General features: G+C 42.8%; 2 protein-coding genes across 2 annotated transcripts; both read left to right on the top strand.

Annotated features, from left to right (window-relative positions):
- The first annotated feature begins 1,012 nt into the window (after positions 1-1,012).
- Positions 1,013-8,699, top strand: LOC124272447 (centrin-2-like). Its single transcript, XM_046707619.1, has 3 exons — positions 1,013-1,441; positions 6,587-6,681; positions 8,134-8,699. Exons 1-3 carry the CDS (start codon positions 1,082-1,084, stop codon positions 8,564-8,566), a joined length of 888 nt encoding a protein of 295 aa, XP_046563575.1. The 5' UTR covers positions 1,013-1,081; the 3' UTR covers positions 8,567-8,699.
- Positions 8,700-12,748: 4,049 nt separating this feature from the next.
- Positions 12,749-18,816, top strand: LOC124272448 (multimerin-2-like). The gene is made up of 2 exons (XM_046707620.1): positions 12,749-13,081; positions 18,353-18,816. The coding sequence occupies exons 1-2, from the start codon at positions 12,775-12,777 to the stop codon at positions 18,736-18,738; spliced, it is 693 nt and encodes a 230-aa protein (XP_046563576.1). The 5' UTR covers positions 12,749-12,774; the 3' UTR covers positions 18,739-18,816.
- Positions 18,817-20,047: the final 1,231 nt, after the last annotated feature.

Here is a 20,047-nt window from a genome sequence, read left to right as displayed (position 1 = left end):
CTGTCTGCAGATTAAATTTGTGCTTCATTACAACCACACTTGAATAACGGAACTAATCAACATTAAGGGACCGTTCATCATTTATGGCTAGGGGGTGATGATGATTTTCATGGAGAAGTATGTACAATGTGAATGACCACCCTAAACTTTATGTACAAAGTAATAGACCCCGCCCTGCATGTCATGTACAAAACCAATGACACACACACACACACCTTTCCCATAATTTTTAAGCAACATCATTTAATATTTCTATGTACAATACTGCTGACCCCCTAGTACGTGTGTACAAACTAGATGACCCCCCATGCCTCCCCAGAACAAAATGGGTGACCCCCCTTAAAATAATCATTCCCCCCCTCAAAAAAAGAAAAAAAAGCAAAAAAAAAGCCATTCATTATGAACGGTCCCTAAACCCAGCCCAATAACATCTATTACGAGAGAGTCGCTCCTTCGTTGAACACTGCTAATATCTCAGCATGCTATACAATATTTAAAGTCTACTGAAGTGTGCAGCATTTTAATTTTTCCATTATTACAACTGCTAGCATAACGGAACTAATCAACACTGAACATTAACACATTACGCGCGAGAGAGGTGTTACTTTGTTTAATACTGTTAATATCTTAAAATGCAATTTACATATCGTTTAAAGTACAGAAATCGGCAGCTTTATGAAAATTCCATCATTGCAACTGAAAGAATAACGGAACTTATCAACATTAAACCCAACCCAATAACACTTATTACGAGAGAGAGGTGTTTCTTCGTCAACCATGATATAACTCTGACAAAATCATTCACAAAACCCATGCACTATCTCTGCTGATGTCACTCAAGTGAGATGTTTGCAACGTCACGCTCAGCAATCCCCCTCACGGGGGAACGGCATGAAAACGGGTGTAACTTAGCCAGTTGATCAACACTGCCCACACTACATCAATAGTTCGACCACGTGGTGGAACAATGTGCTATATTTACCCCCAATTCGTCACTGGCTATGAATAAATGCCACCAACACATGCAAAGGTGAAACTGAAGGAAGCGCATCCCAACTAGTGGGAGCGAGGCTTGGTAAAGATGCTGTCGGCAACTTTCTTCATCGGTAAGCTCTTGCAGCCTTATATACAGCTAAATCCGGATCCACCAGCGCCAAAGCCCGCACAGGTAATTAAACCAGCCGCCGCTCCAGTCACTCAAGCAGCTCCCGTTCAGAAAACAACCCAACCCAAGCCGACAACACTGCCGAAAGTTGTGCGAACTGCGCCGAAAGTTACTACAGCTCCCAAAATGACTGAAGAATGGGCCCAAGCACAAGTGGAGAAGTACAAGTTTGACTTTGACGAAGCTGACAAGGACAAAAGCGGGAATCTTTCATTTGCCGAAGTGAAAACTGTCTTGGAGAATAGAGGATTCTGCGGCAGCGAAGCTGAAGCCAAGGTAAGCCATGACGTCACCAGGTCTCGTTGCCATAGTGAAAGTGCCAATTCCATAGGAATATCTGGTTAGGTTACTGATAACATCTGTGAATGGATTGTTTCATGTGCTGTTTTCAATAAGGAAGTACACGATCAAAGGACAGTCAGTTGTTTAGTGCGCTTTAGTAAACTTACTGATAGAATGTAACGTGTTATATTTGGGATTACACTTTCTTCGTGATAGAATGTCTTCATGCTCATAATGAAGTATCCTTAGTTTATTATTGCAACCAAGCAATATGTAAATATGACCACTTTATGTTTCATACCTGTATTTATGTTGTACACTATGATGTTACGTGTACCTCTAATGCCGCAGAACGCGGCCGGAGTGTAAATAAAGTTCAGTTCAGTCAAAGCGTAACACCTACTCTTGCATTCAGCCGCGGATAGACTTTGTTGAATGATTTAATAACATAACACTTTTCTTAATAGTTTTCTGCATACATGTCAAAGTCCTTACTTAAATAGTAAAGCAATTCAACGCAATGCTAGAGAATAATAAGTGTCGGATATGAGTGGAAACAAATTCCAGAGGGAGTGAAAGGAAAAAAGCAATGAAAGTACGGATCACTAAAACTCAGTGATGACACCAGGTGTTCACGAGACGTTTACCTCAGAACTAAGTATTTTGTTTAGGTGCAGTTTACAAAATTCGTAGAAAATACTTATCATAAGTGGCCAATTCTCTTCGTACCGAAACGTTTGTATTATTTAACTATTCTACCAATAATAACATAGCGTGTATGAAGTGAAAAACGCAATTTAACCTTCATATTCGTGAGCTTCAGCTCCGAGAACAGCAACATTTTATTGCTGCATTGATGACTCTCCCACTGCTCGGCAACAGTACTGTCTCAAGGACTAATCAGATCGACAAAGCAGAACAGACCGTCAAACATATATCATATATCGCACGGACGTGTACTATGCAATGATACAGAGGGATGCTACAGCATATCTGTACCCACTACACCTTGGCAGGGCGCCATCTGCAGGCCGCGAGCAGAACCAAGACAGCTGGTAATACTCCTCGGATGTATCAAGGTTTTATCTTTCGTAGAGTTCTATTTTTAACATAGTCGTTCTCGTTTATAGTAAAATCTCGTTCATCTGAACGATACAATTCCTAGATGAATCAGTGCGAATTAACGAATAATTGATACGTATACGTACGTAGTAATACGTAGTCACTTATATAACAAATAAACAATGAAAATGGCGAAAGAGTCAGTTAATGTTAACTTTAAATATTTCTACCGTCTAGCGATACTTGTATTCCGTCACTGCTACTACTAGTACTACTACTACTGCTAATAGTACTACTACTACTGCTAATAGCACTACTGCTACTACTATGTACTGAAAAATTACAAACGGTTTTTTTTCTCTACAATTATAACTGGACACGCAGGACAGATGCTGGTTTGTTTCCTTTATTATTTTCACCGGGTCCGGGTTAGAATATTGATCTTCAGTAACCCATGCTTGTCGTAAGAGGCGACTAACGGGATCGGGTGGTCAGGCTCGCTGACTTGATTCACACATGTCATCGGTTCCCAGTTGCGTAGATCTATGCTCATGCTGTTGATCACTGGATTTTCTGGTCCAGACTCGATTATTTACAGATCGCCACCATACAGCGGCGTAAAACTAAACTCACTCACTCTATTATTTTAGGTAATTAAATCCATTGTGCAATTCGACAAACTTCTTTTTACAATCTCAGACGACTGGTTTAGAATGCTTTCAATGAATCAACGATTGTCAAACATAAAATTGGACGGCACTATGAATTCAGTTGCATAATAGATAAGTTCAACATCAAGGAAACTTCCCCAGTAATTAAGAACCTCTAAAACATACCGACATCTTCCACTCATCTCTTCAAAATAAACCAAATGAATTAAATCAAATTCAAGGAACAAACATATAACGTACAGAAAATCTAAATCAGAAATTAAACTTGATTTCGTTGTTTGAAACGAAATTGGCAGTTGGGGAGAGGAAAATCAAGCCAGTCTGAACTTGGTATTTATCATGAGAATTTATCTATAAACCTGTATGGTTCCAATGAATCAGTTTCAAACAGGCTCAGTTTTATCAGGGATACTCTACAACAAGTATATAGTCACTCTGGTTTTATGTCCCTTTGGCTCCAACATGCATTGGGCAGATGATGATAAAATATGATACAGTTCTAAGCCTAGTCTGTCTCACAGTCCCTGAATCACGTTATTTCCCCTACTGCCTAGCCCTTTCTGCAATGCCAAAGTCCCAAATGAGGCAAGTCTAGATTTCCCAGGCTCCCAACTCACTGGGGCTCCTTTTCAATTTAAATGGGTTTATTTGATACTATCGAAATTATATATATTCGGGGACTAAGCGTTACTCTATCCTAAGCCGCCCACCCTCTAAATACTAGTTAACACTTTCCCGCTAAATTCTACTTAATAAGTATATATCTTAAACATTATATCAAGAACAATGTTGACACGGAATATCAAGAACAATATTTACTCAGCGAGCTTCAAGAGAGTCTTCTCACTTTACACATGAACAGAAGAAGATGCCCAACCTTTCATGTAAGTACATGGCGAGATAATTAATGGAAAGCCGTAAATTTGTCTTCCCTTGCTCGTGCGCCATATTAACATTCCATGCAGAGAAATCTGATATTCCTATATTTTCGGCCACCGGTATCTGGTGATGCGTCAAGTATTGCTATTTTAGGCGCGAAGAGGCGCGTGCTACGCCCATCAATGATGTTCTGTCAAAGTTCAAGGCTTCACAGTTGACTGCCACGTGTGTGCAACAATCTGAACACACCGAGTGGATCACGAAGGTTGGTGAACGGTTGCTGTCGGAACTTGTCGGAGATAGCCGGCTGTGCAGGGAAGCGGTTAGTCTGTCTCACAGTCCCTGAACCACATTAATTTCCCTACTGCCAAGCCCTATCTGCAGTGCTGAAGCCCTAAATAAAGCAAGTCTAGATTTCCTCAGAGACTAAGCCTTAGTCTAGGAAGCGGTGTGTGCAGAGAATCCAGTTGTTTGTGTTTGTACAGAACCAAGGCGTCCACAGGCTGAATACCTGCCATTTCTACACATTTGCCTATGTTACCAAAGCTCGAACATAAAGCTGATTTATCATTTTCATACAAAATATGTCACCATATTTACAAGTTTAAATGAATTCTATATCTAACCATAGTCTCCTCATATATTATTTCCATGTCATTGTACCACATGATTTCTAAAAAATTGTTATAATGTACATCATTTATGTGTGAAATGTATCTATATTTCTTGTACTTGCTGTGTTTATATTTGTAGCTTATAGAATATTGCCACTGTTTCTTCATGGAATGCTATGCAATAAATATCTCTCTATCTCTCTACAACATACAGTTTATGCAGTAGTGAAGGGGTGGTGGGGTAGCCTAGTGGTTAAAGCGTTAACTCGTTACGCTGAAGATCCGGGTTCGATTCCCCACATGGGAACAATATGTGAAGCCTATTTCTGTTAACCCCCGCCGTGGTATTGCTGGAATATTGCTAAAATCGGCGTAACTAAGTACAGTTGTGAAATGAGCATTGCAAACCTAAAGATAATTAACCCCAAGCCATAACACATTATCCGCAAAATGCGTTAAATTTGGTCACAGAAGAAAATGATAAGTATAATACTCCCTGATGATGGATATCAATAAGTGGTACCAGGAACCTCTGCTTATACCGGTCAATTTACTGGACCGACTGGTCTTCTTATCGTTCCCCGATTGCGTGAATCGTTGCTTATAACACCACTGGTGACTGGCCAGATGGCCCGCTAGCCTGTGGAGAATGCTGTCGGGTCAGTAAATCTCCACAGTCACTGGCCAGATTGGCTAGAGAATTTTCATGGGGTCATTTTGTAAATATGTCACTTTCTCCGACTTGTTAAATTATAATACACTTTTAAATCATGCAAGAGTATGGCCTGATAAAAATGTTCATCACATTAGCAGCTTAATGGTGAAACCCGTGTCATGCCGACAATATCACTCACTCACTCACTCACTCACTCATTTTGATGGATTGTGGATTGTACCCGTGAAGATCAGGGTTAGGATTGGTCGTCAGCAACCCATGCTTGTCGTAAGAGGCAACTAACGCAATCGGGTGGACGGGATCGTTCACTCGCTGACTTCATCCGTTGATCACTGGATTGTCTGGTCCAGACTCGATTATGTACAGACCGCCGCCATATAGTTGGAATATTGCTGTGTGCGCCGTAAAACTAAACTCACTCACTCACTGCGGCGTTAAATAACAAAAAAACAAAACAAACAAAATTTGATGGATTGATTCGGAAGTTTTTTGATTGAAAATTGTCCTCAGTAACATATACTGTCAAAAGTGTACAAATCTAATTAATCTCACATTTGTATACTTTTTTAGTCTTTCGGATTTCACTCTCGCAGATTCCAAGAGGTCCCCTGGACAAATACGTCTACATATAATAACGCTGTAATGGCGGAAATAGTTATTTCATATCTTGTTAGATGCCTATGCCGAACACAGCTTTATATTGAGGCAAAATATATTTTTCTGTCATTTTATCCAGCTTTTCAGATTATCAAACTCCGATTGACGTAAAACTTATGACTACCAGTTTGTGATCTAAAGCTTAATAGAAACGTCTATTAGTCAGATGTAGTTCTCATGATCTTCTAATTGAAAAAGGCAGACATTTAGAGATATCAAAGGTAAACCCATTGTGTAACTATTATACTTATCAGGAGGTAGAAGATGAATACCATTTCTTGCTTGTTTGTCCACTGTATACAAATATCAGAAAAGAATGCATAAAAATATTTCTATTTGAATCAAACAGTCACAAAGTATCTTGCAATGTGTATATACCATGCAATGAATATTAGATCTTCTGCATTACAGATGTGATATTTTTTGCGATATACAATGTATATATTTCTATTGTAGCCTTTGCTCCTATATGTAAAATGTACTATAGGCCTATGGCCTTTTAAGTCCTGTAAATAAATGACTGATTGACTAGTTGGAAGTCCGTATGCTATTATTCAGTAGTGATACTGTTTTGTTTCAGAAAGTGTTCGAGGGGATTGACATGACGAAGGATGGGAAGGTGACACTTGTCGAGTACATGGCCGCCATTAAGAAGATCCCCAAAAGCGCCATGAAGTACGTAATAACATAGACCCCTCTGTTAGAACCAAGTGTGTAGGAGTACAAAAGGGAGAATCCTATGGATATATAACTTCTTTATTATTAATGTGAGCGACAGTGTAGCTGCTAACATCGTTATGAAGCAAGTGATAACGGTGCTTGATAACGGTCTCTCAAGCAAGTGATAAAGGTGCTTGATAATGGTCTCTCAAGCTAGTGATAACGGTGCTTAATAATGGTCTCTCAAGCAAGTAATAACGGTGCTTGATAACGGTCTGTGAAGCAAGTGATAACGGTGCTTGATAACGGTCTCTCAAGCAAGTGGTAACGGTGCTTGATAACGGTCTGTGAAGCAAGTGGTAACGGTGCTTGATAATGGTCTGTGAAGCAAGTGGTAACGGTGCTTGATAATGGTCTGTGAAGCAAGTGGTAACGGTGCTTGATAACGGTCTGTGAAGCAAGTGGTAACGGTGCTTGATAACGGTCTCCCAAGCAAGTGGTAACGGTGCTTGATAACGGCCTCTCAAGCAAGTAATAACGGTGCTTGATAACGGTATGTGAAGCAAGTGGTAACGGTGCTTGATAATGGTCTCTCAAGCAAGTGGTAACGGTGCTTGATAACGGCCTCTCAAGCACGTAATAACGGTGCTTGATAACGGTCTCTCAAGCAAGTAATAACGGTGCTTGATAACGGTCTCTCAAGATAGTGATAACCGCGCTTGATAACGGCCTCTCAAGCTAGCGATAACGGTGCTTGATAACGGTCTCTCAAGCAAGTGGTAACGGTGCTTTGATAACGGTTTCTGCTTGCTTGAACACCTTGTTGGCAGATACACCGAAACGTCGCTCACATAAATGATAAAGAAGTTGCAGAGAGAGAGAGAGAGCGTGCGAGAGAGAGAGGTGAGGTGAAATTGGGTTTTACGTCGTGCTTGAGAATATTTCGCTCATATGACGACGTGCATGCGTGTGTATGTGTATGTGCGGCTGCTTGTACTAGCCCAGACTTAAGCTGGTTTTATAGTGCTAGCCCACTGAGATACCATGCCGCAGTGAAGCATGAATACCCCACTCAGACACATTATACTGACTCAGGCAGGGACCAACAAATACCATATTTTAACGTCTTTTGGTATGATGCGGCCGGGGATCGAGACCCGCGACCTTCCGTTCTCCGGGCGGAGAGAGAGAGAGAGAGAGAGAGAGAGAGAGAGAGAGAGAGAGAGAGAGAGAGAGAGAGAGAGAGAGAGAGCGTGCATGCGTGCGTGCGTGTGAGTGTGAGTGAGTGATATCATTCAGTAGCGTTTTAAATCGGTTTCTCGCCACACCGAAGGCCCGAGATCGAATCCCTGGATCACTAAAGGTTACATAAACTCGCATTCGCAACTCAGTCCGGAAACAACGTGCTAGACCTGTAGAGTTTAAGAAGCAAATTATTATTAATATTATCCGGTCGATCTTTTCCAGGGAGATGGCTCTAAGGCGCGCCTTCAAGATCCTGGACAAGGACAAGAGCGGGTTCCTCACCAGAGACGAGGTTATCGAGGCCACGAAAACAATGGCGCAACTCAACGTCTCCTCTGACAGGATTGCCGACCTTCTTCAAGCTCTCGCAAAGGATGCCGACTCGAAACTCGACTACGAAGAATTTCTGGCCGTTTTTGGTATCCAGCTGACGGCTGAAATTATGCGTTCCGCATTTCGTCTTCTTGACAGAGATGGCAGCGGGTTTATCACAAAAGATGAACTCATCAAAAGCATTCAGTCGGATGCGGATCTCAACATCAGAGCTGATAAAATATCTGCTTTGCTAATTGCATGGGTGAGGGATGATGACAAGAAAATTAATTATGAGGAATTTGTAAAAGTATGGAGCCAGCAGAAACCCGTTAAGAAGTAAAATTGATGATTTGAGATTTTTTTCTAGAACAATCTTTACCTTAATGTCTTTCTCTCCTACTTATTATCTTTGACCAATCAGTATTTTATCTCATATTGAATCAAATATTTAATAAAAATATTTATAATCAGAAGAGTTGTTTCCTTTTCATATATTTTCAGACAACAGTACACATATTACCATGATAGGGTGTTAAGAGTGACAATGTTAATTTGTCATGCTGTATTGTCGGGGCCACAACATGGGGTATATAACAGGCGCGTTGGAGTGTTCTCAAGTTTACATACATTCGAGCATAAATTAAGCACTGCCTGGATCCAAGGGCAATTTTGGTCTAAACAGGCGATCATACTCAAACATACTGGAATGCATATATGAAGCACTTGCTCCACACAATATCTCAAAAGGTATGGGTTGCATGTTCACTTGCTGCAAGGGTATAAATTTCATTACTGGAGTATGTGTACCATTTTTCTGTACTTATTTAAAAGACGACTGTACTAACTTTTATATATCTTGACATGACAAGACGAAAACTTTCAGAAAATACACTATAGCACGTTATTGGCATGCATAAAGGATTCCTGTCGCAGCATCAACATTGATCCAACGGTTATCATTCTTGGGAGGAAGCACGCGGTCACCGGTGAAGCCAACGGAGACGACAAAACCTTGGCCCTTTTGTAAGAAATCTCTGCTAAAAGCAGAATCGGTTGTACAGTTGTGACTACATCATGGAGATGTGTTTGTTTGACGCCGTATATGACGCGGTCTGTAAATAATCGAGCCTGGACCAGACTATCCAGTGATTGAACGGATCGTCCAAGACCAAGAAGACCGAGAAAGACCGTTGACTGAATCGTGAACACGCAATTCAGTGACCCATGCCGAAGAACTGCACCGGCAGTTGAGAGTTGGAGTTGGACACACCACCAATGCCATCATATCGGAAAGTGTCCTCGAGCTGTTGGTCTGATGTAACGTTGTCCTATCAAACTCCCTTTTTAACAGATTTGTTTGTTTGTGTGTTTGTTGTTAAACGCCGCACTCAGCAATATCACTGCTATATGGCGGCGGTTAAATAATCGAGTCTGGACCAGACAATCCAGTGATCAACAACATGGACATCAGTCTTCGCAGTTGGAATACGATGACATAAGTCAACCAGTCAGCGAGCCTGTCCATTCGATCCCGTTAGTCGCCTTTTACGACAAATTCTAACCCGGATCTTCTCGAGTCCTTCACAGATTGGCAATGGTAGGAACGTCTGGCGTGGATCAGGCTACGACAAAAACTTGAGGACATAGCGCAGGGTTCATTAGTCTGAAGAAAGTCGCTATCTCTACACGTTACCCACGGCCGTTGTCCAGTGTGGAGACGTCTTTATATCACGAGGAGATCTAGATGATCCATGCATCCGGTGTAGGGTTTCGTTCCGTATGACTGCAAGTTGGACCTCATGATAGTACCTGGCATTCTCATGGTTAACGTCATCAACAGGAGTGAGTGAGTGAGTTTAGTTTTACGCCGCACTCAGCAATATTCCAGCTATATGGCGGCGGTCTGTAAATAATCGACACCAGCAATAGGCTTCATACTTTGTACTCATGTAGGGAATCGAACACCACTAGGCTACCCCACTGCCCAGACTCTCCAGGGTCGATGGCAGATGATTCCGATGTTGATAATTCGACGTTTAATGTGGTGGATCATACAATCACAACAATCGCTATTTGAGACCTGTGTGGTAATCGGTGCACAGATCGGTGGAGTAGCCAAGGTGACCACACTTTCCAGCATATTTGACATTTACGTTGTGTATTATTATCAATCAAATGTCAAATTGTTTCCAAATTTCACTTTCAGTTTAGGTTTAATCGGAGTAACTTATGTTAGAGTTACCATTTTAAAAAGCTGAATTTTGTTTTCAAAGTTTATACAGTACATTATACATATATACTCGGCACATAAAGAAACTGTGCATACAAAAATTTAAAATCTAAGTTTATCAAACCTGTGTAGACACATAAGGATTTAAACTCAGAGATTAGTGATATGTATCCAACATGCATGCACGTGCCACGTTCCGTGACGTGAGTGGGTTCGTCCTTGAGACGTGCAAAACGTTGTTGCACGTGCATTCCGGGAAAGAGAAACAGAGCAAATGAATGCCACCCTTGCGATCGTTCAAAAAATTAAACGGCTATTGAAACGCATAGCATGCCAAGGCTCATGTCTGCACAACGTCATGAGGCCATTGGGATGGTACGTGGGGGAATGTCTCAACGACAAGTGGCTGCACATTTCCACTGCCACCGGAACACCATTTCGCACTGGTGAGACGCTACCAGAACACAAATGACGTCATCGATCGGCCACGTTCTGGACGTTCACGTGTAACAACGCCAAGACAGGACAGATGGATAAGGGTGACCCATCTTCGCCACAGGGTTCAGACTGCAGTGATGATTGCCCGAACCATCCCAGGACTTCGCTGTATCCACCCCAACACAGTTCGACAACGTTTACGTCATCACGGGATCAGACCACGACGTTCCGCCATACGGCCTATCCTGACACAACGTCATCGACAAGCTCGCCGAATGTGGTGCCGAAATCATGTCCGCAGACCCTTGTTTTGGTGGAGAAATGTTGTTTTTACAGATGAGTCCAGTTTTAACATTTCCCATATTGATGGACGTCAACTTGCCTATAGACGCGTGGGAGAACGTTATGCACAGGCCCGTGTCTTGGAGAGGAATCGCTTTGGTGGTGGTTCCGTGATGATTTGGGGTGGAATAACAGCACGCCAAAGAACTCCTTTGGTGATTGTTCAGGGCAACTTAACTGGTGTGGGCTACAGGGATCAGATTCTTCGACCTGTGGCAATTCCTTTTCTGCAACGTCATGGCCCTGGGTTAACATTCCAACAGGACAATGCCAGCCCTCATACGGCAAGGGTTGCTATGGATTTCTTGCAACACCACAACGTTGACTTACTGACTTGGCCTGCAAATTCACCGGATCTCTCCCCGATAGAGCATGTTTGGGACGAGATGGATCGACGTCTACGCCGTCTTCCTCATCCGCCAGATAACGTCCTTGACCTTGCAACAGAACTTGAGAGAATCTGGCGTGATATCCCACAAGCCTTCCTTGGACGTTTGATAGGCTCTATGCGTCGTCTATGCACTGCTGTTCTCAATGCCGATGGTGGACATACCCGTTTTTGAGCTTGTGACATGGTCGTTTGACCCCTGTCCCGCTTGTGGACTCGTGACGTCATTGTGATTGACTTTTCAATTGAAATTCTCCCGACTTGTTATGGTCTCATGGTCCCTCCATTAAAGTTTATATGTACCTTTGACATTGTTATCGAACTTATCAACTGGGAAAAATATTTTGACAATGCACAGTTTCTTTATGTGGCTAGTATAGAAAGAGTGGATGGTGCTTAATTAATGGTCATGTGTATACATAGAGTTTGTTTAGATGTTGCTTGTCATGCGGAACCCTGGGCCGATTCCAAAGAATCGTTAAATGTGGGATTTCCGATCTTGAAGTTTGCTAAGAGCGGGTAATCTCCGCGAAGTTCCAGATTAATTCATCTTGATCTACCCATGCTTTGGTCAGTCTGGTTCACTATCTTTGTCGTGTCCCTATTTCATAGATCAGTCGTATCCTTATTGGGTAGATCGATGTTGTTTTTACCGAATTGTTATTGTAATTAACATTTTATTTTCGAATCCTTGTTTCAGACAAAACCAGACACCCAGGGTAGTGCTTGGCCCAATTCAGATGAGAAAATATACTTTAGAAGACACAAGCAAGACTTTACCGGAGCATTTTAAACAAAATGTTGTTGTTTTGCATATTAATGCTGTTAGTGAGGTTCATATTAGAGGTTTGATATTATGGACTAGGATATTATTTTTTAGTTTTAAAACTGTCATGGACACTCATTTACGCTCACATTCTGCGCTGAACCACAGAGAAGTTTAATATAGACACTTCACAATAACCATCCCACCCCCACTCATCAATATCTCGTTCACGCAACTGCTAAACAAGGCTACCTGTCTGCGGTATCAGTTACATTCCGTGTTACAGGGTGCTGTAACTGATGTGACATCGACCACGTTACACCTGTTGCATTATTCAGAACTTATATGAAGCTGCGTCACCCCGCCGTTTACACTGTCGGCACCATGGACGTTCTGCTGTGTGTTGCCGTAGCGCTGATGGCCTCTGCCTCAGCTCTGATTGCACCAATGAAGAAACCGGATGGGACTTTGGACTTGGAGAGCGTCCACACCCATGTCTTACTGCTGGAACAGATGTTTGCTAGCCTGGCAAAAGCTTCTGAAGTTGAGACCCTCAAGTCCAAAGTGGAGACCCTTAAGTCCAAAGTAAAGGCGTTGAAGTCTGCGAGTACATCCACTATACGTCAGATGCGGACAATCAACACCACTGCCATGGAAACAAGGTCCATTGTCCAGGAGATCAGGCAGTACAGTAAGTTAATCTCAGACATTTATTTGAAAAATCCTTACGCAGCGTGTACGAGTATGTTTTTATTTGTCCAGAGATCTGGAATCGGACGATCTCCGTGTTTTGACAGAAAAGGGCATTGGAGGTGCTAGAAGGATATTGCATAGTCTGGAATATGTTGCTTTGCAATCTGGCTTCACATATCACATTAGATCGGGTAGGTTCACTGCGCGAACTAAACACGGGACTGGTTAACGGTACAACTTTCTCGTTTGTTGACAGTTCGCCAACAATAGTTGATGATATACATAGTTATTACATTTTTGGGAGAAAACACAATCAAATTTGATGAATGCAAGGCATTACATATTTTTCGTAAATGAGCCAAAATGTAAGATACAATATAACTGTCAATTTTGGCGATGGTTCTTTACTGCTGGACGGTACAGAAATGGGTCTCAGCCAAGCACAGGCAAACTGCATTCTTAACTACTCGTCCTTTTCCGTAACCTGAAAGAAGACTCGTACCCCTCTCGTAGCCATTTTATTGAACGTGGCTCTGTCTGAGCGCAAATGCTCAGAGAGAAAGAATTAGTCTAGTTGCCGAACTATTTTCAAGGGCATGTAACTCTAGTTGACTTGGAAGACAAATGTCGCGGCCATAAAATTTCCGAGTTCCATGCTGGGATTCGAACCACGGACCTTCTGATCCGAAGTCCGACGCCTTGTCCACAGAGGGTAACCCCGCCAAAGAGGTTAACCCCGTCAGCAAGCTGACAAGGTAAGGCTGTCATCTGTAGGATGACTCCACGCCCTGCTACATACTTCCCCGTCAACAGGAGGCACGTCCCGAGCCGCATAGTTGGGCGCTGAGACTTATTTTGCTCAAATATGATATGAACGTGCTCAGCCCCACGTTGGGCGCCAATGTAGCGGCCATGCCAGTCTTTCTATATGCAAGCGAAGCGGGCAAAGGCTGGCAACGTGCTTCTCTCGCTTCGGTTCGAAAAATATTTTTAATATCAAAATAAAATATTGCCGCCATCAAAGGTAGACACTTATTTCCTCACAGGGTTGTGCTCTCTGATTTCCAAGCTTATATTTAATTATTACTCACGAAATTTAATTCAACAGTTTAAGCGCCACTCGTGGTATATCAAATCGCCTCCATTACCCCTGTCAGCTTCCGGTTCAACGGAGTGAAGGAACAGGGGAGATAAATCTAAATATGCTTGTTGAATCACATGTCCATAGAATACTTAGCAGAGTTACCTCCCCTGCTTCATTCACCCACTACTCCCGGAGTTTTGTTGTTGTTGTTTTTGAAAAAATGTTACGAATATTCTAACAATAATGCCGGCAGGTAAGAAAAGTGATCTCCAACAGTGTAATGGTGAAATTAGGCAATATGATATTTCTTTCCTAATTTCTGTTTATTCTTGTTCCTTCACTCCGTTTAACCGGAAGCCAGCAGGGGTAATGGACGCGAAGAACGATTTGACATGCCACGAGACGAGCTTAAAATGTTGAATTAAATATACTACTCAAAACAAGTTAAGGGTCAAAACATAGCCATAACTACAAATATATATAACAGTGGAATGTGGCGATCATATGACAACTCGCGCCAATATTTCATGATAACCTTAACGGGAGACAAAAACAGCAGGAATGTCAAAGTGACCTACTGTCAGAAGTGAAAATTCAAACGCAAACATTGGACTAATAACTGATGTAACCACCTCGAACAGTAAGACAAGCAGTACACCTCTGTCTCATACTGTTCACCAGACGTTGGAAGAAGGCTTGGGGTATTGCCTGCCATTCTGCATGAGATACTGGGCCAGTTCTGCACGGTTGTTTAGAGGGGCGAGGTTGTTACGAAGCCGACATCCTAACTCGTCCCAAGCATGTTCCATAGGGGCTAAATCTGCTGAATATGCCTGGCATTCCATGTGCTGAACATTGTTCTGTTTAAGGACTGACTGACTGACTGACTGACTGTGAGTTTAGTTACGCCGCTTTTAGCAATATTCCAGCAACATCACGGCAGGGGACACCAGAAATGGGCTTCACATATTGTACCCATGTGGGGATTCGAACCCGGGTCTTCGGCGTGACGAGCCAACGCTTTAACCATTAGGGTACCCCACCGCCCCCTGTTTAAGGAAGTCCGTCACAACACGGGCACGGTGTGGTCGGGCATTGTCATCTTGGAATATGGATCCGACCCCGATACGTTGTAAACATGGCAAAACAAGGGGTCTGATAATCTCCCGTAGATAGCGATTTCCGGTCAGGTTACCATTAATGACATAGAGAGGTGTCTTTGATGAAAGGAAAACTCACCCTAAACCGTGACACCCCGCCTCCATATGGCAGGCGTTGGTTGACGTTAACGTCAGCAAACCTCCCTCCTGGACGCCGATACACACGAGTTCTACCATCATTAAACTGTAGAGTAAACCTAGACTCGTCGGAGAAAAGAACTGATGCCCACTGAGCACGTTGCAAACGAACATGGCGTCTACACCAGTCATGTCTTGCCGTCATGTGTCGCTGAAGGAGCGGTGGTCGTACTGCTGGTCGCCGTGCCCGAAGATTGTTCCTCGTCAGTCGGTTCCTGGCAATCTGATCAGATACCAGGGTACTTGTGACAGTTCTCAGTTTGTCACGGAATTGTCTGGCAGTTACTCTGCGTTGTGGGAGGGCCATATTTGTCAGGTATCGGTCTTCTCTAGGAGTTGTTATTGGAGGCCCGCGAGAACGTGGTAGATTATTCACCATTCCAGTGACAGGAAACCGGTGTCATAACCTTCCAATGACACTCTGACTCACATTTAGTCTCTGAGCCACACTGCGTTGAGGTTCGCCATCTTGATGCCAAGCAAGAGCTCTTCCTCTGTCTGTCATGCTCAGTTCACGTCTTGCTATTTGACAATAACAATGCGACAATTATAGGTTTTATAGGGAAAATAAGCATGCTCAGCACTAATCCCACGAAGAACACGTGCACATGTTGTTCATGATGAAACATCATCTTCTACAAGCACAGTGGTGGCGCCTTCTGTGAAGCACTCGATGTTTCAATTTGTTCATTTGTTAACACCCTACCATATGAATGTAAAGTTTTATTCATGCATAATGCAACCAGTCTCATCAATTACATTACATGATGACATTGCATGACCCGTAACTTGTTCTGAGTAGTATATATTGTACGTGAGTAATTACTAATTATGATTTTGGAAATCTGAGAGCACAATCCTGTCAGGAAATGGGTGTCTAACTTTGATGGTGGCGATATTTTATTTTGATATCACAAATATTTTTCGAACCGAAGCGGGGGAAGCACGTTGCGAACCTTTGCTTGCTTCACTCACATATAGAAAGACCGGCCATTTTCCTCTCTCTTGCGCAGCCCATTGAACATTTTAAGCGCCACTTCACCCCTTTTGCGCTACAGTTTGCCTGTGGATCGGGGTTCTGTTCTCACACAAAATCGGTCGTACCACAGGCAAACTGTAGCGCAAAATGGGGCGAAGTGGCGCTTAAAATGTTCAATTAAATATATTTTTCGTGAGAAATAATAAAATATGAGCATAGAAATCAGAAACCACAACCCTGTGAGGAAATAAGTGTTTACCTTTGATGGTGGCGATATTTTATTTTGATATTAAAATTATTTTCGAACCGAAGCGATGGAAGCACGTTGCCAACCTTTGCTCGCTTCGCTTGCATATAGAAAGACCGGCCATTTTTCTCTCTATTGCGCAGCCCTATTTTCGCTACAGTTTGCTTGTGAGCCAAGTGCCATAGCAAATCAGCAGAGTTTGTCAAGGGAAGACTGAACGACTGCTGTATGAGTTTATGTGCAGTTTGTGTAGAAAAGCAACCCTACTGATAATGAGTCCTTGGATGAAGTCGGCTCGCCTGAAAAGTGACACAAAAGGCTTTCTGTTTGCTGCTCAAGATCAGTCACTTCCCATGCATAACCGTCAATCTGTGATTTTCCATCAAATCAAATATGAAATGTAGATTATGAAATGATATAATGAGACTGTGCAGCACCTTGTCAGTGGAAGGGGAAGTGGGGTAGCCTAATGGTTAAAGCGTTGGCTCGTCACGCCGAAGACCCGGGTTCGAATCCCCACATGGGTACAATGTGTGAAGCCCATTTCTGGTGTCCCCCGCCGTGATGTTGCTGGAATATTGCTAAAAGCGGCGTAAAACCAAACTCAGTCAGTCAGTCAGTTGTCAGTGGATACGCAGCGTTGTCACAAACCTTAAGTACCTTAAAGCGACAAGACAGCGTGGTTCGTTCCTGTTAAGATCGTCTTCGCCATGTTTCTGGTCATGAGGGTAAGACTTCCGCCCGTATCCCCCCTAAATTTTAACGATGAGGAAACATTTCTCTGAGGGCATTTTTAGAAGTTGGATATATCTTTAGTATGTTCAGATAAAGTGTTAAAATTCATCCTTATCACCTGAGGAATACATATTCAGGTGATATGATTTGACTAGAATGACATTTAAGGGGAGATAGGGGCGGAAGTCCTTCCGTTATGAGGTCCTGACATTTATATAATTGTTTGGAATAGGCTTGACATATTTTTAATTGAAATAACCCCAATGGAATCATGGGTATTTTTGGATTTCCGCCCCTTTTAACACTAACGTGCTTGACAAGATTTAGGAAAGACATGGAGAATATGTTGACTTCGCTAGTGAAATGTCACGCTTGCATCCCAAGTACCAAGTTGTGCGACCCCTCATTTTACTTGGTGCCTTAAGTTTGTTCCATGCAATCTATTGCCTGGCATTAGGAGCCCACGTGCTTGTTGTCAGAAAGGTGGCAGTGTTGGGGAGCATCCATATTCTCAAAAACTTCCTTGTTGGGATCGAGGAGGCAACACTCCCTGAGCCTACACTGGGTTGGGCAAGTGAGTGAGTGAGTGATTGAACATGGTTTTAAGCCACTTTCAGCAATATTCCAGCAACATCACGGCGGGGGACACCAGAAATGGCATTCACAAATTGTACCCATGTGGGGGGGACCCGGATCTTCTGCGTGACGAGCGAACGCCTTAACCAGTAACCTAAAACAATACTTTATTGGGCAATACAGGCTATACGACCACGATTCATGTTTTCCTCAAACTTCCGGTGTGTATTCTAGAAAGGATAGGTTCAAATACTCCATAAATACCTAAATGTCACTTCCAACGTTTCCTTTGCCTTTCAGTATATTATTCTAATCTGTAACAATTTAACTTTTAACCATTGACATTACAGGCAATACATCCAACGTGGCGTTTGAAGTATCATGTGAAAAGGCAGGGCATGTCGTCCAAGCAAGTCAAATCTTCAAGTTTAACAAAGTTACTCTGAACAATGGCGGAGGGTACCACGCAGCAACGGGTGTATTTGAAGCTCCCGTGTCCGGGACGTACCTGTTCTGGGCTAGCATTGACCCAAAGGCACACATTCACGTGGCTCTGTACAAGGAGGGGGCAGAGATAGCGGTTGCGTCTGGCTTCGAGACTACCAGTCTTACGTATGCAACAGAGGTGAAGGAAGGCGAAAAGGTTTGGTTTCAAAGTTTCAGATACGCTTCCGAAGTCGAAACGAATCGACACTCAACATATGGCGGAGCTTTGATCCATGAGCACAGAGTGTAGCATGATGACTCAAACCTAAATAAAATTTGATTCATAAAATCTCCTTTTCTTGAATAAATATTTGTCACTAAACAAGAATCTCCATGGACTTGGCTAGACTGCCCAGTGATTTTCTAGACGTTCTGTACCTATTGGGATAAAGGGTTATAACAACCTACCAGGATGCATGTTTTGGCAGGCGATTTAATGAGTGAGTGAGTGTAGTTTTACGCCGTTTTAGCAATATTCCAGAAATATCACGGCGGGGGAAACCAGAAGTGGGCTTCACACACTGTACCCATGTGGAGAATCAAACCCGGGTCTTCGGCGCGACGAGCGAACGCGTTTTCCACTAGGCTATCCCACCGCTCGCGACTTAATACATTGGTTTTCAGGCTTGGTGACTAGATATATTATAGGATGTACATGCTCCGACAGCGACGGTCGGCAGCGTGGTCGCGACACAACAGGGTCACGATACAACAAATATCGCGATGCAAATATTCCGGTCATATTGTTACGAAATGTCTTGACGTCAAATATTTCGGACAAGGTTCCAAAGGATGCTTCTCGTGAACGCATGGCAGCTATTTTAGTAACTGCCCACTAAACAGTTCTCGCTTTCTTCTCAGATTAGCGCATTTTACAACCATAACATACTATACCTACATTTTTTGTGATATTTGACTGATTGGATGTTGCCGTTGAGATTGACATCCAATGATCGAGAGAGAAAATACCGGCGCCTTGAGCATGTACTAGTTGCGTGGATATGTGCTATATAGATATCCTATGATAATAAATAATGACTGACAAAAAATGGGATGAGGAGTGACTGACTGAGTTTGGTTTTACTCCGCTTTTAGCAATATTCCAGCAACATCACGGCGGGGGACACCAGAAATGGGCTTCACACATTGTGCCCATGCGGGGATTCGAACCCGGGTCTTCGGCGTGACGAGCCAACGCTTTAACCATTAGGCTACCCCACCGCCCCGGATGAGGAGTGACGTTTAACAAGTAGTAAGCGTTTATTCAAGGGTTTCGTCGTGTACCAAGACAGAAAAATACGTATTATTCCAGCAATATCACGACAATTGTCACATATTTTAGCCACGTGGGAGATCGAACACGTGCCGAGCGAACGCTTTAACCACTTTGCTACCCCATCAACTGTACCCAGCCGTATATTATATAGACGTTGAAACTGACACGCCAATCACTGTATATGTATCTTTACAGTCGATAGGTTAATACACGCATCGTGGGCATATCATTTGACCCCGAGAAAACCCCTGGAGAGTTCGGGTTAGCATGGTGGCTAAAGCGT

The sequence above is a fragment of the Haliotis rubra genome, unplaced genomic scaffold (assembly GCF_003918875.1).
Source record: "Haliotis rubra isolate DU_JTF1 unplaced genomic scaffold, ASM391887v1 Scf17, whole genome shotgun sequence".
NCBI classification, from domain to species: domain Eukaryota; kingdom Metazoa; phylum Mollusca; class Gastropoda; order Lepetellida; family Haliotidae; genus Haliotis; species Haliotis rubra.
The sequence above is the reverse complement of the archived record's forward strand: the minus strand, read 5'-3'. Positions and strand labels throughout refer to the sequence as shown.

Excerpts from the sequence above, each read along its gene's own strand:
- LOC124272448 (XM_046707620.1), top strand. The coding sequence starts at position 12,775 with ATGGACGTTCTGCTGTGTGTTGCCGTAGCGCTGATGGCCTCTGCCTCA. Across the intron at positions 13,082-18,352 it reads CCAGGAGATCAGGCAGTACA|GCAATACATCCAACGTGGCG; the intron begins GTAAGTTAATCT and ends TTGACATTACAG.
- LOC124272447 (XM_046707619.1), top strand. The coding sequence starts at position 1,082 with ATGCTGTCGGCAACTTTCTTCATCGGTAAGCTCTTGCAGCCTTATATA. Across the intron at positions 1,442-6,586 it reads GCAGCGAAGCTGAAGCCAAG|AAAGTGTTCGAGGGGATTGA; the intron begins GTAAGCCATGAC and ends GTTTTGTTTCAG. Across the intron at positions 6,682-8,133 it reads ATCCCCAAAAGCGCCATGAA|GGAGATGGCTCTAAGGCGCG; the intron begins GTACGTAATAAC and ends GATCTTTTCCAG.